The sequence below is a fragment of the Schizophyllum commune genome (assembly GCF_000143185.2).
Source record: "Schizophyllum commune H4-8 unplaced genomic scaffold SCHCOscaffold_4, whole genome shotgun sequence".
Classification (NCBI taxonomy): domain Eukaryota; kingdom Fungi; phylum Basidiomycota; class Agaricomycetes; order Agaricales; family Schizophyllaceae; genus Schizophyllum; species Schizophyllum commune.
In genome coordinates this window covers 344,266-367,648 of record NW_026089541.1, presented here as the reverse complement: position 1 = coordinate 367,648, position 23,383 = coordinate 344,266, and the positions used below count along the sequence as shown (strand labels likewise).

Here is a 23,383-nt window from a genome sequence, read left to right as displayed (position 1 = left end):
GGGAGGCAGGGCGTCGTCGGGGGCGCGTCAGAGATATTGGGGGAGCGCGAGGAAGTCTGGGGCGAAGGGAGGCAGAAGGCGAGGAGAACGAAGGCGGGGAGCTAGGTGGTGTAAGGCGAGATGCGAGGCGAAGGGAGGCGGAAGGCGACTTGAAGGGATAGGAGGGGCGAGGCGAGGCAACCAAGGGGAGAGGCAAGGAAACCGAGGGGAGAGGCGAAGCAGCCGAGGGGAGAGGCAAGGAAACCGAGGGGAGAGGCGAGGCAACCGAGGGAAGGAGACTTGAAGCAGAGGCGAAAGCGAAACCTGAAGGGAAAAACAAAGAATGAGCAGTCGACTCATGAGCTAAAAGCAGAGCGCGCACCTGATCACTCCGCTCGGCGGACGAAAATGTATTGCTTCAGCGCTTGATTCTGCGCGAGGACGATGCGGAAGACGAGGGAGAGTCGGTGGGTAGAGGGAGAGTCAGTGGGTGGAGCGAGAATGGCTGAGCGTGCACGAGCCAGCCCATGTTGCTGTTCATAGACGGAGGAGAGGGGCCATGATGACGGCGCGGAGACGACGAGTGTGAGACGTCGGAGGGTTTGGCAAGGTGCTTGACGGCATAGACGCGACGGCCTCGCTCGCCAAGCGGCGTCGTCGCCTCCCGCGACAAATCTGAAGTGCCGTTGGTCTTCCGCATTCGCTCGGGAGAGGTATCACGCGCCGTGAATTCGCCCGAAGCATCATACCGCGCCACTCGATGCATTGTGTCATCCTGCTCGGCGGATGACCTTGGTCGTTGCTTTGGCGCTTGACTCGACTGGTGAGCGTGGAATGCGGCGATGACGCGGTCGTGGAGAGCGTGAGCGCAGTTGAGTAGCGAAGGGATTTGGTGACGGGGGAAAGAAAGCGATAGGTGGAGCCGGTGGGCACGAGCAGGCGAGACCTTCGGTCGGCGGACAAAATTTCCGGGCCCTTTCCGTGGAGGAGATTCGGTGTTGGGGTCTGGACAATGGTGAGCTGGACTCGGAGACAGACATCGTACCACGCACCGAATTATGTCGCTCGGCGGACGACGATCTGTTGCTTCAGCGATGAATTCGCTTGAGGTGGCGTGCGGCGTTGAGGAGAATTGTGATGCGAGCTCTGGGGACTCGGACGGCGACGACGAGGAGCTGGACAGGCCGGCTGATGACAGGATGATCTATATAGAGGTGAGCAGGCGACATTCGTACCAAGGAGCGTATCACGTACTGTGTATTGCCGCTCGTCGGGCAAAATTTCCATCTACTCATCGCCTCAATTGACGCGCGCGCGTAGCGAATTGAGCTATTTCGAAGGTCGAGCTTGAGTCTTGCAAGATCTCTCGCCGCTGTCGCGTGCGTGTCGTCAACAAGATCGACGAGATGATGAGGGAGGACGGACACGGCACGGCCGTCGACGAGACGTTCGGGCAGCAAGACGGACAGTCGGCGGTCCGAGAGATCGCAAGAGCGGACAAGCGCTCGTGCTCCCGGCCGTCAGGGTCGCGCGGAGGCGGGAAGACCTACCAAAGTCGGAAGGGTTTCACGAGAAGCACGCCGGAGTCAACAAATCGACAAGTTGCCCCGCGCGGGGACTTGCCTAGATCACTCCGCACGGGTACCTGAGTGGAGGCGGACTTGTTATCGCATATACACGTGTTTTGAGCAGCGCGCAGCTCAACGAGGAGACTGCCGCGCGCGGGCTCATCCCCGCGTCCTTCGCAAAGATTGCTTGCGGAATGCGGGTCGTAAACTGGATATGATATTGTATAAGACGAATAGAGCACAAAGAAGACTTCCAAGACGTCTCCAAAGTCACCCGCTCAGCGGGAAGACAATCGACGGAGCGGCGCGCAGACACGGGGAACGATGGTGAAGGTCGAGATCAAGCCGCGTGCAACAAGCGCCGGGCGCTTACCGGCTTCCGCCCCGCGCCGCCGGTCCTCGGCAACTGCCGACCCCACTTCCCCCGCCGCTCCATTTGCGTTCTGCGCTCATCGGCGTCGCCCCCCGCAGTTCTGACGACGGTTCCCACGTCCTCGAGAGTACAGCTCAGCATCCCCGACGACTGGAATGAACGACGCGCCGGGATCCCTCACAACTCCCCAAACCACGCATTCAGCGCTTTACGACGCGATCGCAGGCTACGGCACCTATCCCCCATTACCCCCAGCACCCACGATGGGTCCAGACACGTCCCCAATACATACCCGCGATACTGGGAAAGACTCGCGCCGCGTCGATCAGCAGGGAACGCGTCCTTCCTGATCGTGTCTGAAGGTCGTGGTGGGATGTATGCACAACCGACCCGGTTACCCTTGGTAGGTGGTCACTTTGGCGGAGATAGCTGACCTTCTGAACCGGTGGGGGGCATCGACCCGAGCATAAATCTGTGTCTGCGACGCGGTTTGGGGACCGCGCGAGGTCAGTAGGACGTTGGGGAGGTGGTTTTGAATATGTAGCGTCGTTTTTGGTGCGTTCGTGCATACACCGCAGGGACCCGCGCTGACCGGATAAGCTTAGAATACTAGTACGCAAGTAGTATACACGTACCTCAGGGAGTTTGGGAAGCCCCAGGGCATTCCCCCACTCACCATACACGACCGCTTTCTCCTCAACCTACGTATTCCCCATCACCTGCGCGCTGAATACCGACGACGACAACACATGTACGTCATGCCGAACCCACTCCCTAACATTTGCAGAGTATTTCTCCACTCACTGGTCTCGGTGCGTACCTCCAAATCGCCGAATACCCGCGTGCCGCCTTTACCGTCCCCTACGAGCCTTTACGCCGCACTGTAAGTGGATACTCCCCAACTCGACGCTCTGGACACTGACATATCGGATCAGAATTTTCGAAATTTGATGCGCGCCGGCGGCGGCCTCGGCGCGTTCGCGCTAACCCCGCTGTCCTCCCCTTGGCGAGAACAATGGAGCAACCCCATTTTCGCCTCGCCGACGACCGCGCAACATGTCAACACGACGGCATACACGTGTCGCGTCATCGCCGGAGCTTTGGGGGTGCGAACGAGGGAGGGAGAGGCGCCAAAAGCGCGCCGTCCTCCGCGCAGCTCAAGGCCTGCTAAATGGAGATATAGCGTGATGGCAGTAAGTTCGACTTCCTCCTCCTTACTTTCGCGCTCAACCCGTGCCACGTCAGCACCGACACGTGCCGCGTGACATCCCTCGTCCTCCCCGCGACGTTACTGACGCTGTTTTGCAGACGACGCGGACAAAAAGACGATATACATCGTCCTACGCCTTGTGCGCCACCGAGCGGAGAGGTCGCATAAACCCTCCGCCCTCCCCCGCCGGACGCCACGTGCACGGCATCCCCTGCCCGGGTGAGCAAGCCTCGATGCCTTTCGCTGGCGCTCTGGCTGACATTCGCGCAGGGATGAGGCGGAAGATAGAATGTGCGCTCCCCGCGCTCCTCCCCCCAATCTTCCGACTTTCCGCTGGGCGGGTCTCGGTCGCGGACCGCCGAGGTCTGATCCGGAAATATACGACGCCGGTCTGGAAGTTTGGGCGGCACTGGACGCGGCGTTGGGCCGCTCGCGAAGTATAAAGGGTAGGATAGTTGATCGCCTCACTCAGCATTCCAATCCCTTCCTCCTCTTCTCTTACCCTCCCTTACCTCATCTACCATCTCAGTCAGATATTGTAACGTCTCGTGCTGTGTAAGTGGTCGCTTCATCTGCTTGCTCGAGCTCTTTTGACCCTTCCCTATGCAGGTCTTACTCTCTACTCGTTTTACTCGAGTACATCCCTTCGTGAGTCTGCCTGCTTTACTCCCGGCTTCGTACCGACTAGGATTATATCCTAGACTACTACGACCTGATGTTACCCGCGTCTTCTCTCCTCATAACGCTCTACCCGTTCACTGATCCTCTCACACAGCTTTCTTCGAACGCGCACCATCAATCGACACCAAACGCAGTAACGACTTTCTACGCTTTTCTGGTAACGTTCATTTCCTTTTTCTCTATTCACTATGCGTACTGACTCGCTGGATAGCTATAGGACTACATGCCGCCGTCTCGCCCGTGCCTATCGGGTAAGGACGGGCTGAGTTTTCGATGTCGCGCCACCCTGACTCGCTCTGTTCTAGGCCATCACGCCGGCCCCCACTATCCGCGACGGTCACCTTTCTCTCGCCGCCATGGACGCCGACGTCGTCGTCAGCATCCTGCTCGCCTCAACGCGGATGCAGAAGGCTCACCGTTGGAAGTCGGTCTACTCTGCGACCAGGAACTCCCGCCCCCTTCACTGCGCCTCCGGTACTCGCAGTGCGGTGCTGAGCGAGAATTGACGGTGAGCGCAATCTCCTCCGTGTCTGCTCTGCTTGACAGTCGCGGAGGAGACCCTTCGACGCCGTTCGGGCAGGAGCGGGTCACTGCACGACCTTCGACGACATCGAGGCACCCACATATTGACCCTCCACGCGCTGCTCAAGACGACGAGGAGGACGCTCGGAAGACATCCGAGCGCTCTCGGTATCGGTGAGCTCCTGCCTTCGTCATCGCGCGTCGTGGCTCATCTCACCGCAGACGGCGAGCGCACCACTCGCGTCACCACCTCCCGTCCTTCCCCCACTGCCACGTCGACGCGACGGCCGGGCTCGACCCTCGCCGTCACCGACCCCAGCGATTCAGGCCATCTCCACCCCCCACCTTCCGTCTAGGCCCGTCTTTTGGGTCATTTTGACGGCATGCGACGATGCGAGGGGGGTTCTTTGCGCCGAATCTTGTGGGGAGACACGGTTCCCTATCGGGTTTGGGGGGTGAAAGGGTTACTCTTCCCAATCCCGCCTCAAATCGCGCTAACGAGATTTTAGATGCCACAGTCATCGAACCCCCGAACCGCCGGAGGCGTGCGCGCTCTGTCTCGAAAGGACGACGCGACGAGGGTCATCTGCCCGCCGTCTGGACTAGTGAGTTGTGACCGCCCCATGCGCATCTGAAAGCGGGCTGACCCCTGTCCCTAGCGAAATGTCGTCCATTTCCGAGACGCTCTAGCACGCGCGAGTTCCCTCCGAGGAGGTTGATGAACGAGGGGGGCTCCCTGCGACGAGAAAGGGAGAAGGGGGGATATTCATGCGCTCCTGTCAGTTATGCCGGTCGTCCGCTAATCTCGCTGACCCCTTTCGTAGATGGATTTCCTCGGTGATCCCAATCGTTGGATATGTGCCCGCGCCCCCTCGTGCAAGATTTACGACGGAGGAAGGGTATTCTCCCGTTCTTCGGGGAAGGATGAAGGTGGCGATGCCCTTACTCGTCGAGTGGGCCAGACTCTAGGTGGGTTATTCCCATTCTGCTTTTTTTGATGAAGCGTACTTACTGAGCTCACTTCTGACCAGGTCGTGCCGCCGGAGGCTCGCGTGCGCTCCCTCGGCGAATGATACGACGGGGGAGGGGCCTCCCCCAACCTTTTTTGGGGGAAAGGGACGGGTGCAGGCGCTTCCAACGACGGAAGTAGGGGCGAAATGTCGGTGAGTTCTGCCCTTTCTTGCTTGGTATCGAGCTTACCAACCTATATTTTCGCCAGTTTCAGCCACTAGAGGTACGCACTCGCACCCTTGGGCGAGGTGCGCGATGAGGGAGGGATTCCCCCACATTTGCGAGGGCATTGGCTGTGGTAGGGGGCGACCTGCACACGCGAGAGGGGGTTGACAATATCGGTGAGCCGCACGCTTATTCATGCCACGCTTGAAGCGTACTCAAGTACCCCCCTTGCCGCTAGGTCGAACCGCCGGAGGCATGCGCGCGCTTCCTCGGATGAGCTACGCGACGGGGGAGATGTTCCCCCACCTTTTTTGGGGGGAAAGGCGTGGATTGGGGGTGCCCTCACTCGCGAGAGGGGTGGAAATTGTTGGTAAGTTGTGTCCCTACCCTGTTCCCCCCTTCGGCATGCTGAAATCCTGTCTTACCGTTTACTCAGAAGGGGGCGCGCCGCTGGTGGAGCGCGTGGGCTTATTCGGCGAGTCATGCGGCGAGGGTAGCGTGCCCTTTCGCTCGGCGGCTGGAGAAGCGGGGAAGGGGCCCTTTTTCCTTTCTCGACGGACTTTTCGCCGAGCCCGAGCCGCCGGAGGCGCGCGCGGGCTCCCTAGGTGAATAATGCGAAGAGGGTCGGTCACCCTCCCTCCCCCCGCCGTCGCATGCGTACTGACCCCCCTACCGACTGGGTATGAGGCGACGCAGAAACGCCGGAGGCAAGCCCGCGCTCTCACGGTGAGGGACGTATCGAGGGAGGGGCCCTCCCTCCTGTCGAAGGGGGTGATGTCGGTGAGTTAACACCTCTTCCCTTCTCCCAACAGCGCGTTGTCTCACGCGCTTTTTAGAGATCCTGTTGCCCTTACCCACCGGCGCCCCTCAGGACGAGCTTTGTGGCGAGGGAGGGGTCCCTCCCTCCTCGTTTCTCTCAAGGAGTCGAGTGTAGGATCCGCTCCTTCCTTCGTTCTCGCCCTCACCTAGCATGCTGACTCGCTTCTATCCCTTCTAGTTCTAATTTCCTGAAGTTAAGGAAAGTGTTTAGCAGAGAAGGGGGCGCTTCGTAGCCTAGTAGGGGGTTGATAGGACTCGCGAGTGCGTGCCCTCCCTCTCTGTACCCCTTTCCTTCTGGTTGCCGACGCGTGCTAACCTCTTTCAGGTCCTTTTCTCCCTCTCTGACTTGACGAGCCGTCGGAGGGGCGAACTCCCTCCCTCGGCGATGGGATCGAGGGGGGTGGAACCGTCCTCTTCGAAGGTGAGTAGACTCTTTCGATACGGATGACGTGGAAGGGGTGGACGCGGCCGCGCACCTTGCCCCCTTCCTCCCGCTTGGCCTCTCCATTGGGTGGGGCCCTTCTCGGCGACTTGCTCTGCCGTTGCTCACTCTCTCTGGAGCTCGGGAGATCGGGGAGGGGGTGCGGCGCTGGGAGGAGGTGCTTGAGAAGCGGGTGGGGGTTAAAGACGAAGGGGGGGAGGAAGTAGAAGTAGGTACACCTTGTTAATGAAGTCGATGATGATGTGTATGGAGGGCCAAAGGGTCGTGGGTGCGTCGAAGTCGAGGAGGGGAGGGGAGGGGAGCGAAGGAGAGGTGCGAGGGTTGGGTTGGGTGGGGTGGGAGGGATAGGGACGGGTAAGTCCTGGCCAGCTCCGTCCACGGCGAGGATGCTTACCTCCCCCTTCCAGGTGCTCAAGGTTCATGCCCCCGCGTCGCGTGGGTCTCTTGGCGAAGGGGGGCGTTGTCCTCATCTCCGCGTACCCCTTCGTGCCTTCTCCCCTCCCCATATGGAGGCGAGTCTCCTCGCAGTCGTGAGTGTAAGTTTAGTTCCCCCTTCGTGCCCCCTACCCCCCACCCCCCACTTTGCATGCTCACGCCCTTCTGCCCTCTCCATTTTACGAAATGGCGTGCGTCGCAGCTCGGCCGTGAGTCGATAAACTCGCAAATGCGCACCCTCCCCCCGCTACTCAATGCAGCGTACTAACCCCTTCCCTAGACCGTTTTCTCTCAGGTGCGAACACGGTCCCTCCGCAAGGAACTCGAGGGGGTGGGCACTCCCTCCCGCTTCGAAGGTGTGTGAATACGGTTGACACGGATGACGTGGAAGGGGTGGACACGGACACGGATGCGCCAGTGGAAGGAGTCCCTGCCAGAGGTCTTGGTGGTGTCCCCCTTCGCGCCGATCCCCCCTTCGCGCTGACTCCCCCTTCGCGTCCATCCCCCCCTCACGCTAATCCCCCCTTCGCGCTAATCCCCCCTCGTGCTGACTTCCCCTTCGCGCCGGATTTCTTCCTCGCACAGGGCCCTCCACCCCGACACGCTTCGCGCTCGACCCCCCTCCTTCAAGCCAACTCGACCCCCCTCCTCCAAGCCAACTCGGCCCCTCTCCTTCAAGCCAACTCGACCCCCCCTCCTTCAAGCCAGCTCCCTTCCCACGACCTGACCCATCGTCGCGCGCCCTCTATCCGCGATTCTCAGGCCTGGAGAGGGCGTGCGGAAATGGGAGGAGGGGCGGAAGTGGGAAGAGGTGCGGAGATGGGAGGAGGTGCGGAAGTGGGACGCGGGCGAAGATGGTGGGTGGGTGGGGGTTGGAGATGAAGTGGAGGGGAAGGGGAGGGGACGAGAACGAGAAGGGGAGGGAACGAGAACGAAAACGAGAAGGGACGAGAACGAGAAGCGGATGGGAGTGCGATGGGCGGAGGAGGAGGAGGAAGGTGGGGAGCTGAAGGGGAAGGTGGGGGGACCGATGAAGGGGGCGGGGAGCGATGGAGGAAAGGGAGGATGGGGGACGAAGGGGATGGGGAGGGGGGAGGGTGCGGACGAAGCTGCGCGCTCGACTTTCGGGCCACGCGCGTGCGTCGGCACCGAAGTCATGCGAGTGTTGATTTTTGACGTCGAGGGGGGAGCGCGCGAAGGGGCGATTGCGGCGCGGGGAGGGACGTTTCGAACACCTTCCCACTCGCAGGGTCGCGAGAGCGAAGAGGGAGGGGCGGTGGTCGGTGGAGGGCGAGACTGTTTTGTGGGTGGGGGCAACTGTCGTCGTCGAGCGGGTGGGTGGGTAGTCGTCGTCGTGCACGTACGTACATGGTTGTCGTCGAGTAAAAGAGCTTGCAGCATATTTTGTACACCCCCAACGCCAACGCCCTCGGGCGATCTTCTGGAACGCGGTGTCGTGCCGCGACGCGCGCGGGTCGTGTCGTGCCGCGTTGCGCGCGGGTCGTGTCGTGCCGCGTTCCGCGCGGGTCGCAGGCACTTCAGTCTCCGAACGAGCGAGTGACCACAAGATCCTCAATAGTTTGCACCACCGCGCATAGTCCGAGAACCGCATCCATGCATTGACATATATACTACTGATAAGTTACCGAGGCGCTCCTACCGCTATACGTTAGTTAAGTGGCACTATTATGCCGCCCCACATCTTCACGCCCCGCTCCTCCACCTCCCCTTCACGCCAACGGCCCCTCCCACAACCGCCCCACCTCGCCCTCAACTCCCCTCGCCAACGGCGCAACCACGCCCCACACCGCTCCCGCGACCTCCTCCACCGCACGGCTCGCGTCGACGCGCACCCACGACCCCGGGCGCGCGGCCTCCATCTCGGCGCCGAGGCGGGCGTAGACCTGGGTGGGTTAGCACTCGCACACTCGACGGAAGCACTCGCACACTGGGCGAAAGCACAGAACATGGTGAACATGAGCGCAGAGAAGTGGGCGGGGGAGTGTATTGGAAAGGAGACTGGGAATGGAAGAAGACTGGAAATAGAAGAAGTACGACTACATAGAAGAAGAACGACTACATATAAGAAGAACGACTACATAGAAGAAGAACGACTACATGGAAGAAAAACGATTACAGTTCGCTCGCACTCACCTCCATCACCCGCCTCTGCACATCTTCCCTTTCATATCTCTCCTCGCCGTACCCACCCCTTGCGCGCGCCGCCTCGGGCGCGATGTCGAAGAAGAGCGTGACGTCTGGGGCGGGGAGGCCGATGTCGGGCGCGCGGCACCAGGCGTAGGGGAGGAGGGGGGACGTGTCTGTAGTCTTCGCGGTTGGGCAAGTATCCTTAGTCTTCGCTGGGGTAGGTGAGGAGCCGCATGTTGACGATCCGGTAGAGGTCGGGGGTGCGGCGGTGGTCGAAGTTGAGGAGGAGGTGGAGGTCACGGTGGTGGAGGCGGAAGTCGAGGCCACCTTCGACGCCGAGAACGCGATTCCGGAGAATGCGTAGCGGTCGCAGATGATGGTAGTCCCTTCGGTGAGGAGGGTGGATATGCGGGAGCTGGAGGAGGTAAGGCCGGGATGCGACGATGGTGGTCATATTGAGGGACCGTGGTCATATTGAGGGATCGCATCAAGCGAGGCGATGGTGGGAAGTTTGCGTGGTGGTGGAACGTTTGCGTGGGGGTGGGATGGAGGACGAGGGGAGCGCAGGGGAGGCAAGGAAGTCATCATTACAGAGCACATATAGCTAGTCATGTCACTCACGCGAGCTCCCATCGATTCGCCGAGTACAGTAGGTGCACGACATGGTCGTCCATCTCGATGTTGGTGCGCAGGTACGCGTCGATCATCTTTCCGATGGCTGTAGTACGGTCTGCGGAGGTTTGTATCAGCATACTGTTCTTATAGATTCCAAGTGGATGCAGCGCTCTGTGGCTGAGAATGAAAAAGAGAATGGTGGTAGTTATCCTCGCGCGCATACGCGCGACCTTCCTCCGATTGCGCTGAAGAGAGCCATAGCATCGCGAGTACTCACCCGGAAACTTCATCAACTCCACCTTCACTCCATCAGCTGCCAATTTCTCTTTCAGCTTTGCCGCCTGCGTTGACTTCCCCGAGCGGTCAAGGCCCTCGATCACGATGAACGCGCCGCGGGTGGGCATCTTGGGTCTGGGGTTCTGGGTATGGGAAACGGATCTGATGCTGAGGATGCCTTCTTCAGAAGGGCTGAGACCTGATGATGGTATGAACGTGTGGAGTCTGGGCGAGGGGATTGCTGAGAAGGTTGTGGGCGGAAGGAAGATGCAGATGGCTGATCGCCGGAGATGAGCGCGTCGCGTGAGGATGTGACGGGACGCGTCTGGGTGTGACACAGGTCACGGTAAAAGTTCACCTCAAAGCTGACGGAAAATGGACTTCCAAGAGAGATGAGTGCCAGTTGGTAGATCAAAGGAATATGTATACGCTTGAAAGGTACAGCCGTGACTCCTCGCCCATCTCCAGACAGGCGCATCCCGAGTTGTGGGCGCCAGCTTGGCACCGGCCCGAAAGTCAAATAGTCACACAGCGTCGCTCGTTCGCGGGTCTCCGTCTCAAAGCTCTTCGATGTCGGATTCTAGCAGATTAAATCCCCCTCGCCCATGCTCCCCCATGAACCTCAGATGACCTTCTTTGCTGTTCTCGCTTCCTGCTTTCACAGACTTGAAGTACAGCTTGCTGGACGATGCGCATCTCAGAACACGCGCGCACGCGGAGTCACTCCAGAGGCCCTGCAGCAAGAAGGACCCACTCTATATCGTCGGACACTCCCTGCGCGATTACACTGTACCCCCAACCACGAATCATTGAAGAGGAGTAGATCGACGTTGAAGGGCGTACATCCATGATCGTACATCTGGGTACGTGGTTTACCAGCGCGACAAGGCTGCAGCTGACGGCTATCCCTAAACTCAGCAGCCCGCTACCCACTCACCTTCCTCGTACATCCATTATCTGTGTTCTCTGTACGTCGTGCTCCCCACAGGCCGACTGTCCAGCCTTGTTTGTCCCGCCATAGCTTCTCTCTCGGCGTCTTCGCTGCCCTCTGGACGCCTTCGCCCTGCCGCTCCATCGCGCGGGCAGCTATCAGACCACCAAGCAGTCACTCTTCCACGCCTGTGTGCGAGGAGGATGCTTCCCCTCACCTCCCGCTCCCGACGTCATCGGTTGGCCGTCGGGACCGAGGCTCCTGCACACGACCTTCTGGCCCTTCCACCTACCATATCGTAGCGTCGCGCAACGAACGCCCCTCGAACCTCCGTGAGCTCCTTGCGTGCAGTGTGCGGGGCATCCAGCGGCGACTAGGCCCGTAGCGGGTCTGGTTCTCGTATCGCCTTGCATTCGGCGCTCACGACTATATGCGCCGTCTCGGGTGCTGCGAGAGTGCTCTTGCAGCCAGCCTCGACAGCCGTCTCGATCATGCTCTGGAGACGTACTCGTCTCAGCTTGGGATACCGCAGATCTCTCTCGAGTGGATAGGCGTGCTCGCCCGATACCGCGCCCGGCGGACGCGCCCAATCTTGCTCGCACATTGCTCGAGTAGGCGCTCGGGTCCTGGCACCCCGAGCGATCTGTAGGTAGGTGAGTAGATAGCATCGTATGGTCGAGTGAGAAACTTACTTTGCCAGATGGATAAGGTTTAAGCATACGGAATAACAGTCAGTTGTTGAGAGGCAAATGCGATGCACCGGTTGAAGATTCTTGTCGTCTTGAGTATGAGTGAAGTAGCGACAATAGGGCGTGAGGAAGGCGACGGTCGGCCGGTGGTCAGTCGCTCTGTCGGTCTGCGGTTGGTCGCAGGACAAGGTCTCGCCAACTCACCGAAGTGATGCCTGTGCGCGCAAGCTCATTGTCTGCGCTCCCGGTTTTGTTGTCCGAGACCGTGGCGCATCTCTGCGGACTTTGCGCGTGCAGTTTATTTCATGTGAAGACCGTTTCGCATGGAAAGGCGTGGGAGGACGGTCTCGCTTCATTCAGCATCGCGCTAAGGATGAGTTGGTGATCCCTTGCCTTCGCTGTTGTGGTCCGCGCTTACATTCTCGTAGAAGGGTCGCGGTTACATTCTCGTAGACGGACGCCCGTGGGTATACACAGTCAGATTGCTGGGGCGCACGTATGAAAGTGTACGCGTCGTTTATCACGCGAGCGGAGTTGAACAACTCTGACGCGACATTGATCCTTCGACTGTGGCTTGTACCGTCTGCGAGCGTGAAGAGGCATGGAAGATGTCCTCGTCCCGTCGGGCGATGGACTGCGGAAAGGTATCCCGAATTTTTCCCCAGATCAGAGGCATCGTTGACTCACTAACTCATGTGCAGGCGACGACGTGTATGGCCTGTCAAGTTGCGCGGAACCTGGACGACGAAAGCAAGATCAGATTCTTCCTCGCAAATGATTCGGCGTCAACTCACCTCAAACTCCTGGGCCCTGAGGCCCTTGAAAGCATGCCGTACACTACCCGTAGTACTCTGGATTTTTCTCCGACATCCTCGGAGGATCGCCGGCCGCGTCTCACAAAAGGAACTCGAGTAGTCAGGTCGTGCCGCGACGACCTTTCGAGACGTGACCAGCCTTCGCCCGCGGTACGCTTTCTTCCAAGATGCTGAGCTAAACGCTAAGATAACATCCAGTCTCCCTCCCCTCCTTGATTTATGCACTATCGCGCTTTGTCCTGGCATAGATATAATTCCAGCTGTGCATATCTTCGTCGATAAGCAGTGGCGAGTAAATCCATCCCTGCGTCGCTCACCTAATCCTCCCGCTCGTGGTACCAATTTGAGGTGCACGGACCAGCAGAGGGAGTGCAACGAGGCGAACAGGGCCAAACCAAATATAGAGAAATAACGGCAAGCATCGCCAAACAAGGCGTGTGACGCCTGCGTCTAAAACCGCTCGTGACGCCGTGATGTTTTTGGACAGATCGCGACTTTGCCTTCTACTGCATTCCCAGAACTCGACCATCTCTTCGCCGCGCTCGAACACCACGTTGCGTGCTTTAGGTCTCTCCTCGTGCAAGTAGACAAAGCCCCTGGGTGACCTCGAAGTCTTGTGGCGCGCATCGTGTTGGGCATCGAACTATTCGAGGTGCGAGGCCTTCTGGGCTATCATGGCTGTACCGTGCTGACGAGCCTCGTAGAGCTTCCCAACGACCCATTCAACTCAAGGATGTCCTCTGAGAACTTACTCGACCCAAATCGGGTCCCGCTCGCCGCTGCTACGCACGACGAAGACCAGGTCGCTTCACCCATGGCTGCGTCTCAGCCAATGAGTCCATCGGACAAGGCTCTAACTAGCAACGTGCGTTCTACCTTCCGAAGGTGTTTTGCGCACTCTCAACATCCTCCTCACAGCGACCCCCGAGCCAGCCGTCTTCCCATCAGCTCGCCGCACACAGTGAAGTAGCGACCAAGGACGTCTCCGCGTCTGACGCAAAAGCCCCTGCTCCAACGCCCGAGGTGACCCGGGCCCCCGACTTCGTCTCCGGTAGCTCGAGCAAAGGCGAGCACCACGACACCGCGCCTCCCGATCTTGGCGTGGCGCCACAGAGCCCGCAGGTGTCCCACGAGGAGTCGGAGGCGCCTGAAGCTGGTCGCGCGGCCCCAGTGGCCAGCTCGGGCGGTGAAGGAGCTACGAGGAACGACGCAGGCGCCATTGCTCATGATGGACATGTCAATGACGCTTTGCTGCACCCTTCGGAGGGCCAGATCACTGCGGCGTCTGTATCGGGGCATACGCAGTCGTCCCAGACGCCAGTGGCACAGGACGATCAAGCAATGACCAGCTTCGCGTCGCACCCACCGCCGTCACATCCAGCGCTCGATCATCAACAAGTCCAGGGCCAGGGCATGCCTCTCTCCGAATTCTTCTCCCGGATAATGCCACCAGCTAGGAATGGGTCGCCCAACACGCCGCCAGCCGCGTACGACGGTATGCAGACCCCACCTCCAGGACACAATTTCCCTGCGGCGAGTATGTCTCATGCTCCGAGTCACATGGTCGACAACAACACCGCTCCTGGAGGCTCCGGGTACCGCATTACATTTGACTCACAGACCGGCCAATACTGGATTCGATGTATCACATCTGGATAGTCCACAGAGCAGGTCAAGGCGAGACTGCGGCGTCCGAGTAGTTCGATGCACTTTTTTTTACTTCCGAGAATTGCTACCGGCTTTGCTTCTCTCCATGATATCGTCCCCTCTGAATGTATTCATCTTCTGCTGTAGTGCTATTGATACTGTCCCGAGCAATCCCTGCAATGACTATGCTTTTGCAGACTGAAATCTTCGTGTCACTAGCAATCGACAGTGACCTGTACCCTACACTACGATATATGCGCTCCTGTCCATATCCTCGACCTCACAGGATTACGGCAGTCGACCATTTCGGCTGGTTCAACAAGAATCACGTGAGGATATCGTGGCGGTGATGGTTCCGTCGGCTCTTTCCGACGGGGCCTTTGCGAAAGCTTCCGCGGGATCAGAGTTAGGGAAAGCTTATGGCTGCTTACAGGTGTGACCGGAGTCGCAAATGAAGAATGAGCCAAAGTTCTAATTGAGATAGATGCAAGCTACACATCAGTGACGAGCCTATCAATGAATATTGAGTATAGTACTGGCTGCGAGACGGCCTGCATCCCGTCCACCTAGTAGTACCATCCATCCTCCCCATATGAAGCATTATTCAAGGGAGGCGTGGAGCCGTGAAAATGAGTCTGCTGGACAGACGTCGAAGGGTATCCGTGCTCGTAGTCCGAATAGTGATTGACATGCCCATTTACGCTGGGGTTCAGGGAGGCAGCGTGAAATCCCGCAGGGGGAAAATATGGCCAACTGAAGGGAGGCGGGGGGTGGTATGCAGTAGGCATCATGTAAGGGTTCGGCGCTACGGCATATGCCCGAGGCATTCCGCAGGAATAGTCGTACCATCCGGCGGGCGCGTGCTGAGGCGGCGCATGTTGCTGGTAGGCGTACGACGTTGCAATATTGTGCGGAATCTCGTATGAACCAGCCGGCTGGGCGAGGGGAGCGGATACTGCGTCTTGCGGAAGTCGCATCGCGGGATCACTAGAGGCGGGAGTGGGTGCGATAGTAGCCAATAAATCAGGTTCAGCTTCGTCAGGGCCAGCCCGAGTGTCGCATGCTTGAGCGCGGTCGTCGCCGAGGGAACGGCTTCCATGACCGCGAGGATCGACATCCAACGAATCACTCGACGAAGGCGAAGCACTCGATGATCCTGAAGCATTTCGCGGTGCCGAGCCATTCCGCGACAAGTTACTCGATGAAGTCGCAGCGATCGCAGTCTCGCGCTCGATTCTCGCTAGCATATCAAGTCCGTATTGCGCGCGCCGCCTCGAGTCGCGCTCACCCCAGAATCGGAATGGCGCCTGCTCTTGCTTCGGTCGCTCCCTGTTGTTGTGCCACGCAGCCTGCTGGGTAGTCACTGCATCCTCGCTCTGGACGGCTTCGTCACCGCTCCCCGCGTTCGTCCTGGCGTCATTGCTCGCGGTCGCGGCGCTGGCTTGCGCCTCGTCACTTGAGCTCGTCCCGGAGCTGGAAGGACTCGTTTGCGCATCCCCGTCCTCCGTAGGCAATCGCAAGATCCAGTTGGAGTGCGTCAAGGTGAAATATTCGCTACCTTGCTGAGCGTGCCTATGCTTTTTGGCAGAGGTCTTGGGGTCCTTGCGCCTGCGCGAGCGCGATTGCTTCTTGTCGTGACGCGACGGCTTTTCGCCGTGATGCGACTGCTTATTGGCAGGTGCCCCGGCGCCGGACTCCGCCGCCTTGCGCTTCCTGGACGAGGGGGCAGGTGCCTGCAGTTTGCGCGACGATGGAGCTGGGTCTGCGGCGATGGTAGCGTGCGGCGGAGCCGATGGCGCGGCGTCGGTACGAGATCTGTGTTGAGCGGATGCACTTGGTTCGATGCCGGTCGTCGTCGTAGCGGGATGAGATCGAGCAACATTCGTAGGAGGAACAGGAGGTAGAGATCGCCCGCCGTATATGCCGCTCATGTGGAAGGGAGGAGGCGCAAGCTCAGCATCGACTGCACGGCGACGATAAACGGCACTGTTCTCAGGGATCGTCAAGCCAGCGCCAACCAGCACGCTCCCGTCGACATTGTGGAAGTCTCCAGCGCCAAGAAACTCGCGCGGAGGCGTCGCGCTGCAGATGCGGACGTCAACAGAGCTGACATCCTGTTATGCAAGCAAGAATCACCAACCTCTGGTTTGGCGACACCTGCATTGTCGTGCCGATTGCTCCGACCCATTGTTCCACGTTGGACGGCGTCGGAGGCGTGTCGGCGACCGCGCGACCTTTTCCTTTATCTTCCTTCTTGTCTACTTGCGAATTCTCATTGTCGTCCTTGCCCAGCGCGTGCTCAGCCACGCCATCCACCGATCCGAGCTTGACCAGCATGGAGCCCGTGCCCGAATTCGAGTTCGATCCGCTGGATGGCACTCTCGTATGCGTGTTCGAATCCGAAGGGACGATGGTGGACTCCTCGAAACCGGCCGTCAGGTGATTGCCGTATTGCCACGGCGCCAACAAGTCTCGTCGCCCTTCGTAGTTGTTGTAATCGGGAGGTGGAGCTGGAGGCAGGGCACCGAAGGGAGATGAAAGATCGTTGGCGAGTGCGACGTCTTGAGCGGAGGAGGGTTGAGAACCAACCAGGCCGAAGAGATGGGTCTGTGGATTGTCGCTGAGCGTGCCGGAGTTGGCGAGGTCCCAGCGCTGGTCGTCGCCGACGATTTCGCTCTGTGGGACCGGCGAAGAGTTGTTAGCGCCCATGATCACTCGTTGGAGGACTACGTACCTCTGTATACCCATCGTCGAGGATATCCTGGAAGGTGAACTCGCCATTGTTCCACGCGGCGGCGCCTCCTCCAGCGATGCCATTCATGAGGGCGTCGAACATCGCCGGGTCGATGATGCCGTCGGGGTGCTGGTGATAGCGATTAGCGTTGGAAGCCATATTGTCCTTCAAATGCTCGAGGAAAAGTATCTGAACGCATCGTCAGCGGTCCGCGGCGCACGAAGACCAAGTCCAACTACGAACCGTTCTGCGTTGGAAGCGTGGAGTATGTTTTATTAGTCTTGCTGAGGAATGTTGTCCTGAGGATCTGGTGGAGAAGAGCGGCGCGAATGCAGCGCAGAGAAAGAGAAAGCGGTGAGGAGCGAGAACGCGCGTTCGCGGTTGGAGTGTAAACGGATGGAAATGGAAATGCATCCCCGGCGTGACCTTCACCGGCATCGGCCGAGCGCCGCCCCCTGCCCAAACGCTGCGCATCCTCGTGTTCTGCCACCCAAAGAACGCATTCAAATGATGATGGAGGACCAATCAGTGGTTCCAGTAGTGACCTGATCCTTTTGGAAAAGACGCGCACCTCAGTGGGGTCGATGAACAGTGGACTTCGCCTTTCCGACCAGACCCGTCGGTTGCACGCGAAGTCGGATATTTGCTACGTGGTTGCGAACCTCCCGATTCCACGGCAAATACTCGCCGGATTCCGGGGAACGCGCTGACGGAGCTCACAGGCGCATCTTCGAGATCGAGAATTGAAGACTGACGATTTCCTAGGGGACGGCGCCGTGGCATGCGACCCTGCGATAGCGGATAAGCAGAGCGTTCGCGTAGCGCAAATCAGCTCACCTTGCCACAGCCCACGACATAGGCAGCGAGAGCCGCCGACGCTGCGACATTATATGCAGGCGAGCCTGACGTCTATGACCTGGCTGTGCCGCTAACGTAACCTCCACAGCTTCCTCGACTTTGACTAGCTGGACGGCACCAGCGCTTATTGACACTGATCAGCATCTCCCGGAACAAAAGACCGTGAGTACGTGAAGCTCGTTCATGAATGGGCAGACTCACGGCATACCAGGAGTCAGTCCTGCATTCGCTCTCACGCCCTTTGTTATGCGCCGTCAGTGCGGCGTTGGGGGAGCGCGAACGTGGACGCGACTGCCAACCACCCCTTCCCCTTGCCACCACGTCCAGACGTCGGCGCCGACATCCGCTCACCCAGACGAATCACGACGGGAGCGTGCCCACGGCTGCTACATCGGCAGCATCAGTCAATTCTGCGAGACCGCCGTTGAACATCGCAGGGCGGGCGCCACACCGCGCCTTTGCCCGTTGATGCATCCTATCACCAAGGATGGACAATCGACCGATACTCTCGACGATGCACTCACCCCTAGGCAACGCGCCATCGGTATCGCGGCCAGGCGGCTAAGCCCAACGTGAATGCCACCACCGCACAAGGCTTCAGCACCGGAGTTGCACACATCACGCCCCTTGCGATGGCATTGTGTGCGCGAAGCCCCGAATTCTAGTCTTCGAAGGTGAGCACGCGGTGGGGGAGTCAGAACGTCTTGAGCTCACCGACCGCTAATCCGCCTTTGCCACAGGCAAGCGAGCGAATCGACGTCCTCCACCCCCTGCGCGACGACACCCCCACGTTCATGGTACCGCATAGTGCGAGTCATTGGCGGCCTTCGAGCGTGCTCGTCGTCCTTCGTGAGCGCTCAGCTCCCTTCGAAAGCGCCCAAACCCTGCTGCAATGGGCCCTCAACGCACCCCTTGCTCTACCCATGCGACTATTACGCACAACGCAAGTGCTCGACTTCGCTCTGCAAAATCGCCGCCGTTCTGCGAAGTCGCCACCGCACTGCAACCCAGCCATCATCTAGGGTGCGCAGGGCGCCCGAGACACTGCAGTATGGCGCCGGAGACTCTGCACCATCGCACCCGGACACTACACTATCGCACGCGAGATTCATCACGGATACCTAAGGAATGCCTTACAAACGGTGGGTTAGTACGGCGGAATCTTCATGATAGGCTCTAACGACTGACCAATTGCAAGATCGAACTCGTCCTAGCACCGTCGCGACCGATTGCTGAGCGACCGGCCCGCCATGAGCCAGATGAGGCCAACCGGCTCTGCCCTCGCCAATTGGTGGTCCACGCAACCGAACGCACGCCCGCAGCTTCACCGTACCAGGTCAGAGCTTCTTGACGCGGGGCCGCAAAGACTACAAGGGCGCCAAATGGACAGTCTGGCGTACGAGAATACACGTTTTCGCAAGGATGGAAAGTGCTCTGAAAATCTGCAGAAAGCCCTCTGCGCACACAGGTCAGTAAGGGAGTTATGCAACAAACGAGGACTACTCACAGATCGTCGTCCCTATCCAGGCTGATGCTATTGGGAACGTGACGTCTGATGAGGCTCAGTAAGTACGAATGCCACAGTCAATCAAGCGATGGAGACTCACAAGGTTCTCCAGACGCCTGCACGGTCGTAGGTGCACCATATCAACATAGTGGCTTCACCTCTTCCAACCCCTACTCGTAAGTCATAAGCTCAACGCACTTGATTCTGGACGCCTCCCGCGACGACCCGTCGCACCCTCGAGATGAACAACCCGAACTTCACCCGCACTCCTACTCACATTCTGCCAACGTCGGGTAGCCAGAGTTCGGCTTGGATCCAAGGTGCTCATAAGACGCTCGACATCGAGGCTGACCAGATTCACAGCCCGAGGATCCTCCCGTCCCAAATACACCGAGACGAAGATACCTGAGACATGATGCAAAAAGAAGCTCTTGATTCCGATAGGTAAGTCTAACTACTCACCTACCTATAGGGACCGCGACGACGAGCTAACTTGTCTGCAATCCAAGATCCGTGCCTTGCGCATGCCCGAGGTCAAGGCGACCCGCGCACCGCATCGTTCTTAGCCGGACCGCCACCTCGTCCGTCAGCCGGATCCAGAGGACTACATCCATGCTCGCTCGGCCTCCCGCAGCATCCTCCTCGCCTGCTAGCCATCGCGTCCATACGATGCTACGGCTCACACAAGGCGCGAGCCATATCACCTTTAAGCGCCCGCCTTACTGCCAATAGATGCCTGGATGTCAGTCCTCGGACAGAGACAGACTCACGGATTGGCCTGTCCAGCTCCATAGGTCCGTTGAGAACCTACGAGGACGCGTAAGCCGACGAAAGATGGGCATGCACACTCTCAATGCCAGTGGTCTTGCGCACATCAACAGCATGTACATACACTCAGAAGCGACCCACGGCGCGCGTATATAACCGAGGTCGGAGGGACGAGAACATACAGGCGCCACCTCGTGGCAGACGCGCACGTAGGCCCAGCAACATGGCGTGCATAGACTGACGACGACCCGGATTGCGCGGGGGCGAAGGTGCGGCGCCAGGCTTTGGTGACGTCGATGCCCCGACCGAGGGTGCGCGAAGTGCGTCATCGGGCTCGCGAGGGCCCCATTCGCATGTTGGGGTAGCGCGCCGCACCTGGGGCAGCTAAGGGTGCGCTTTAAATCTCGTGCCAGCTGCTTGAAGCGATATGCGCGAGGGAGAGCGGCGTCGATGTAATGCTCTGGGATATCTGCTTCGAGGTCGGTCATTCCACGGTCGACGCCGGAGTCGATCAGGACCCTTCAGTGCGCTAATGGCTGCGCACAAGTGCGCAACACAGCGGGACTTGCGAAGGAGGCGCGTGTAGGGCGCGAAGATGCATCGATCGTACAGGGGGCACGTTGACCACATGGCGGTGAGCCCACACCCTGGGTCGAAGATTTGGACCAGGGACCACCAAGGCGACGTGTCGAGGGCTTCGAGGGGATGCATCCCTCGGTGTTGCTGCCCTTAAGCCCGGCTCACTCTACCTCACGTCGCAGGTCCCATCCTTCGACATCGCAGATCGCGTCCTCAGCTTCGCTAGGGCGTCCTTCGGAGTCGCAGGTAATGCCCTCCGCCACTGCCAGGCGCGCGCCCCCGAGTCGTTGATGACGCCTAGCTCCTTCTCTGGCGCCGCCAGCAGCGCCTCCCTGGGGTCACGGACAGCGTCTCCGATGGGGCACGTCGTGTTCTCGAGGGGGGGGGGGGGGCAATATCGCGCGCGTGCGAGGGGCTGGTCGCGCTGGGCATCGCTGGCAGCGCACCGCGTCTCACGAAGCCTCGACAAGCGAGCGTCTCCCGGAGCCTCAACGAACGCGCAACCCCTTGCGAGGATGCCACGCCCTCTGCAGAATGCGCACGCGCATCGGGCGTGCAGGGCCTGTCCGCGCGGAGCTCATGAAGCCGGCTCACGCCCAGCTCGCGAAGCCCACCCGCGTGAGGGGCGCAAAGCCAGTCCGCGCTGCGTACATATAGAGCTTGTCCACGCCGCGTTTGTGGGACTAGCCCGCGTCTAGCTCGTGAAGAGGGAGGGGTAAGGGTGGTGGTGGTCGTGCGCGGGGAAGGGGAGGGGCACCACGACGAGAGGAGGGCCTTCTTGCTCGCAGGCGAGGGTCCAGTCGAGCCGTGCTTGTGAGGCCTGCCCGCGCCGAGCTCGCGGTGTGAGCAACGGCCATGCCCAAGCGCGAGCAGCGAGTCCGGATTTGGGAGCGAGGGCCGAGAGTCGAGCACCACGGTGGATGGGATGGTGATGAGCTTGCTGCACCCGAGCTGGATATGGCCGGCCACGTCCACTGCTGTCGACGAAGGCGACCATTTGGCGTGGCTGGATGTGGCTCCTCGACAGTGCCGCTCGCGCATCTGGCACCACCGGTTGTGTCCGTTAGCGGTGCTTCACCCGACATCGCTAGTCGCATCCTCGCGCGTCGCTGGTCGCTGGACCCTTCGCATCGCATCCAGATATTCGTCTGTAGCGTTCCCAGGAGGAGCTGGTCGTATTCCATGGCGCTGCTGGTCGCGTCACCAAGCTTGCTGGTGGCGCTCTCCCGGCGTCGCCGATCAACCTGGAGGATCGTTCGGCCCTTCGCGATGCGCGCTTCGAGGGGGAAGTGCGCGTGGCGGCCTTACGAGGGAGACGCGCGGGCCGCGACCGTGCTCCAGAACGAGGGCAGGGGCGGTGGTCTTGGCCGTGAAGCCTGCGCGTTGCGAGCTCGTGAGGAGGGAGGCAGGAGCTCGTGAGGAGGGGAATGAGGTAGGTTCTCGTTCAGCAGAGGGTCCGCGGTCTTCTTGCGCGGGGAAGAGCGTCGGGTTGGACATGTCGAGGGATGCGGCGATGATGTTGAGGAGGGCGAGCAGCACGGCGATGTGGGAGGAGGCGAACGGCGATGTTGGAGGGGGCGAGCATCGGGTTGAGGATGAACGTATGTGTTGAGAAGCGGATCGTTGTCTGCAGTCGACGCGGAAGCTGACTGAGTCGCTCCAGAACGCGTAAGCCAACCCAAGCCCCAGCACGCTTACGCTGACCCAAGTTTCCAGCACCATCTTCAAGCCTGAAGAGACGCGTCAGCGCACGCCTAACCGTCATACGCAGTCCACGCACCTCGTCGGTGAGCCTTATTGTCTTTCGGGCCGCTGCTATGTCTCCTTCGACTCCGCCAACCGCACTGTGACCAACGAAGTTCACCGGGTGCGCCAGCAAAGTTCATCAAGTCCGCCAACGTGGGTCCCTTGTCGACTTCGCCTCCGAAAAGCTTCCGTCTCCTCGAGGCAAGGATCTTCTGCCTCCTCGAGGCAATGATGGCTATGGCCGACTGCGTTGTACTATGGCTGACTGCGTTGTGCATTCCAGGGTGCTGCCTCGGCAACCGTTGTCCGCAGGTCCATGTTGACGCCGTTCTCCCCTTCCTATACGCGCTGGCCAACTGAACCCTGCCGACAGGTCGACCTGCATCCGTCGATCCTTGCCTAACGAGATAGAATCGCCGTCGTCAAGGTGATGAAGAGAAGTTGGAGGCTGTGCTCTTGTATTCCTCGACCGGTGGGGAAAGCTCTTCGCGCCTTTGCGAATTGGGGTAAGCTGCGCTCGCTCGGAGGGATGGAGGACCGCATGGCGATTCGCGGGTATGTCGAACACAAGGCAAGCTGATGAAGGTCAAGATCCATGATATGATTTAGGTCAAGATCCACGCACAGACGCCCAACAAGGAAGGTAGACGGGGTATCTGCAGGGTTCAGAGTCCGGGCGTGGAGATGAGGGTGGGCTCATGGTCAAAAGCGCGCGGAAGTCGGCTTTCCGGACAAGAGATCCCGGACTGCGATCGCCTGATTTTGACTTATGGGCCTAGCGGAACAGTCCGGTGGCGAAGTCGAACTGGAGGTTGTAGCCAAAGTAGCGCGCGTCGAAAAGCTTTGGAGACTTCATCTTGCAAAT

General features: G+C 59.7%; 11 protein-coding genes across 11 annotated transcripts; 5 read left to right on the top strand and 6 right to left on the bottom strand.

Moving 5' to 3' along the window:
• Positions 1-397: 397 nt before the first annotated feature.
• Positions 398-1,266, bottom strand: SCHCODRAFT_01347856 (uncharacterized protein; the record flags this gene model as incomplete). Its single annotated transcript, XM_003032437.2, has 3 exons — positions 398-984; positions 1,054-1,183; positions 1,234-1,266. The coding sequence occupies 3 exons, from the start codon at positions 1,264-1,266 to the stop codon at positions 398-400; spliced, it is 750 nt and encodes a 249-aa protein (XP_003032483.1).
• An 809-nt stretch (positions 1,267-2,075) lies between these two features.
• On the top strand, positions 2,076-4,713 carry SCHCODRAFT_01347853 (uncharacterized protein; the record flags this gene model as incomplete). Its single annotated transcript, XM_003033038.3, has 11 exons — positions 2,076-2,240; positions 2,708-2,803; positions 2,856-3,026; positions 3,104-3,113; positions 3,229-3,349; positions 3,401-3,685; positions 3,740-3,778; positions 4,023-4,062; positions 4,117-4,294; positions 4,358-4,507; positions 4,556-4,713. 11 exons carry the CDS (start codon positions 2,076-2,078, stop codon positions 4,687-4,689), a joined length of 1,389 nt encoding a protein of 462 aa, XP_003033084.1. The 3' UTR covers positions 4,690-4,713.
• Positions 4,714-5,933: 1,220 nt separating this feature from the next.
• SCHCODRAFT_02726307 (uncharacterized protein) lies at positions 5,934-6,289 on the bottom strand (the record flags this gene model as incomplete). Its single annotated transcript, XM_050347103.1, has 2 exons — positions 5,934-6,110; positions 6,183-6,289. Coding segments are annotated over 2 exons (280 nt in total), but the record flags the coding sequence as incomplete, so codon positions are not given.
• A 547-nt stretch (positions 6,290-6,836) lies between these two features.
• Positions 6,837-7,291, bottom strand: SCHCODRAFT_02617369 (uncharacterized protein). Its single transcript, XM_050344806.1, has 3 exons — positions 7,178-7,291; positions 7,031-7,124; positions 6,837-6,978 (listed from the first exon to the last, which is right to left on the bottom strand). Exons 1-3 carry the CDS (start codon positions 7,238-7,240, stop codon positions 6,950-6,952), a joined length of 186 nt encoding a protein of 61 aa, XP_050200887.1. The 5' UTR covers positions 7,241-7,291; the 3' UTR covers positions 6,837-6,949.
• A 1,511-nt stretch (positions 7,292-8,802) lies between these two features.
• On the bottom strand, positions 8,803-10,524 carry SCHCODRAFT_02617353 (P-loop containing nucleoside triphosphate hydrolase protein). Its single transcript, XM_003032436.2, has 4 exons — positions 10,246-10,524; positions 9,975-10,083; positions 9,360-9,768; positions 8,803-9,109 (listed from the first exon to the last, which is right to left on the bottom strand). Exons 1-4 carry the CDS (start codon positions 10,370-10,372, stop codon positions 8,936-8,938), a joined length of 819 nt encoding a protein of 272 aa, XP_003032482.2. The 5' UTR covers positions 10,373-10,524; the 3' UTR covers positions 8,803-8,935.
• Positions 10,525-10,816: 292 nt separating this feature from the next.
• SCHCODRAFT_02617352 (uncharacterized protein) lies at positions 10,817-11,188 on the top strand. Its single transcript, XM_050344805.1, has 2 exons — positions 10,817-11,107; positions 11,166-11,188. Exon 1 carries the CDS (start codon positions 10,850-10,852, stop codon positions 11,093-11,095), a length of 246 nt encoding a protein of 81 aa, XP_050200886.1. The 5' UTR covers positions 10,817-10,849; the 3' UTR covers positions 11,096-11,107; positions 11,166-11,188.
• Positions 10,984-11,624, top strand: SCHCODRAFT_02212745 (uncharacterized protein). The gene is made up of 2 exons (XM_050342088.1): positions 10,984-11,107; positions 11,163-11,624. The coding sequence occupies exons 1-2, from the start codon at positions 11,092-11,094 to the stop codon at positions 11,558-11,560; spliced, it is 414 nt and encodes a 137-aa protein (XP_050200885.1). The 5' UTR covers positions 10,984-11,091; the 3' UTR covers positions 11,561-11,624.
• Positions 11,625-13,175: 1,551 nt separating this feature from the next.
• Positions 13,176-14,520, top strand: SCHCODRAFT_02534574 (uncharacterized protein). The gene is made up of 3 exons (XM_003033037.2): positions 13,176-13,331; positions 13,384-13,544; positions 13,598-14,520. The coding sequence occupies exons 2-3, from the start codon at positions 13,413-13,415 to the stop codon at positions 14,336-14,338; spliced, it is 873 nt and encodes a 290-aa protein (XP_003033083.1). The 5' UTR covers positions 13,176-13,331; positions 13,384-13,412; the 3' UTR covers positions 14,339-14,520.
• Positions 14,521-14,892: 372 nt separating this feature from the next.
• SCHCODRAFT_02665086 (uncharacterized protein) lies at positions 14,893-17,219 on the bottom strand (the record flags this gene model as incomplete). The annotated part of the gene is made up of 3 exons (XM_003032435.2): positions 14,893-16,408; positions 16,467-17,002; positions 17,061-17,219. The coding sequence occupies 3 exons, from the start codon at positions 17,217-17,219 to the stop codon at positions 14,893-14,895; spliced, it is 2,211 nt and encodes a 736-aa protein (XP_003032481.1).
• Positions 17,220-18,452: 1,233 nt separating this feature from the next.
• SCHCODRAFT_02617346 (uncharacterized protein) lies at positions 18,453-19,260 on the top strand. The gene is made up of 3 exons (XM_050344804.1): positions 18,453-18,592; positions 18,659-19,064; positions 19,117-19,260. The coding sequence occupies exons 1-2, from the start codon at positions 18,495-18,497 to the stop codon at positions 19,041-19,043; spliced, it is 483 nt and encodes a 160-aa protein (XP_050200884.1). The 5' UTR covers positions 18,453-18,494; the 3' UTR covers positions 19,044-19,064; positions 19,117-19,260.
• Positions 19,030-22,796, bottom strand: SCHCODRAFT_02497373 (uncharacterized protein; the record flags this gene model as incomplete). Its single annotated transcript, XM_050343058.1, has 13 exons — positions 19,030-19,050; positions 19,107-19,374; positions 19,426-19,470; positions 19,526-19,598; positions 19,660-19,855; positions 19,978-20,097; positions 20,149-20,232; positions 20,948-21,299; positions 21,367-21,455; positions 21,530-21,813; positions 21,851-22,016; positions 22,081-22,502; positions 22,553-22,796. 13 exons carry the CDS (start codon positions 22,794-22,796, stop codon positions 19,030-19,032), a joined length of 2,364 nt encoding a protein of 787 aa, XP_050200883.1.
• Positions 22,797-23,383: the final 587 nt, after the last annotated feature.

Coding starts and splice junctions, on each gene's coding strand:
- SCHCODRAFT_02617346 (XM_050344804.1), top strand. CDS start 18,495: ATGCCACCACCGCACAAGGCTTCAGCACCGGAGTTGCACACATCACGC. Junction 18,593..18,658: donor CCGAATTCTAGTCTTCGAAG/GTGAGCACGCGG, acceptor CCTTTGCCACAG/GCAAGCGAGCGAATCGACGT.
- SCHCODRAFT_02617369 (XM_050344806.1), bottom strand. CDS start 7,240: ATGAGGACAACGCCCCCCTTCGCCAAGAGACCCACGCGACGCGGGGGC. Junction 7,125..7,177: donor GGGGCATGAACCTTGAGCAC/CTGGAAGGGGGA, acceptor GCCAGGACTTAC/CCGTCCCTATCCCTCCCACC. Junction 6,979..7,030: donor ACTTCGACGCACCCACGACC/CTTTGGCCCTCC, acceptor AGGTGTACCTAC/TTCTACTTCCTCCCCCCCTT.
- SCHCODRAFT_02534574 (XM_003033037.2), top strand. CDS start 13,413: ATGTCCTCTGAGAACTTACTCGACCCAAATCGGGTCCCGCTCGCCGCT. Junction 13,545..13,597: donor ACAAGGCTCTAACTAGCAAC/GTGCGTTCTACC, acceptor TCCTCCTCACAG/CGACCCCCGAGCCAGCCGTC.
- SCHCODRAFT_02617353 (XM_003032436.2), bottom strand. CDS start 10,372: ATGCCCACCCGCGGCGCGTTCATCGTGATCGAGGGCCTTGACCGCTCG. Junction 10,084..10,245: donor GGAGTTGATGAAGTTTCCGG/GTGAGTACTCGC, acceptor AAACCTCCGCAG/ACCGTACTACAGCCATCGGA. Junction 9,110..9,359: donor TGCAGAGGCGGGTGATGGAG/GTGAGTGCGAGC, acceptor TAACCCACCCAG/GTCTACGCCCGCCTCGGCGC.
- SCHCODRAFT_02617352 (XM_050344805.1), top strand. CDS start 10,850: ATGCTCCCCCATGAACCTCAGATGACCTTCTTTGCTGTTCTCGCTTCC.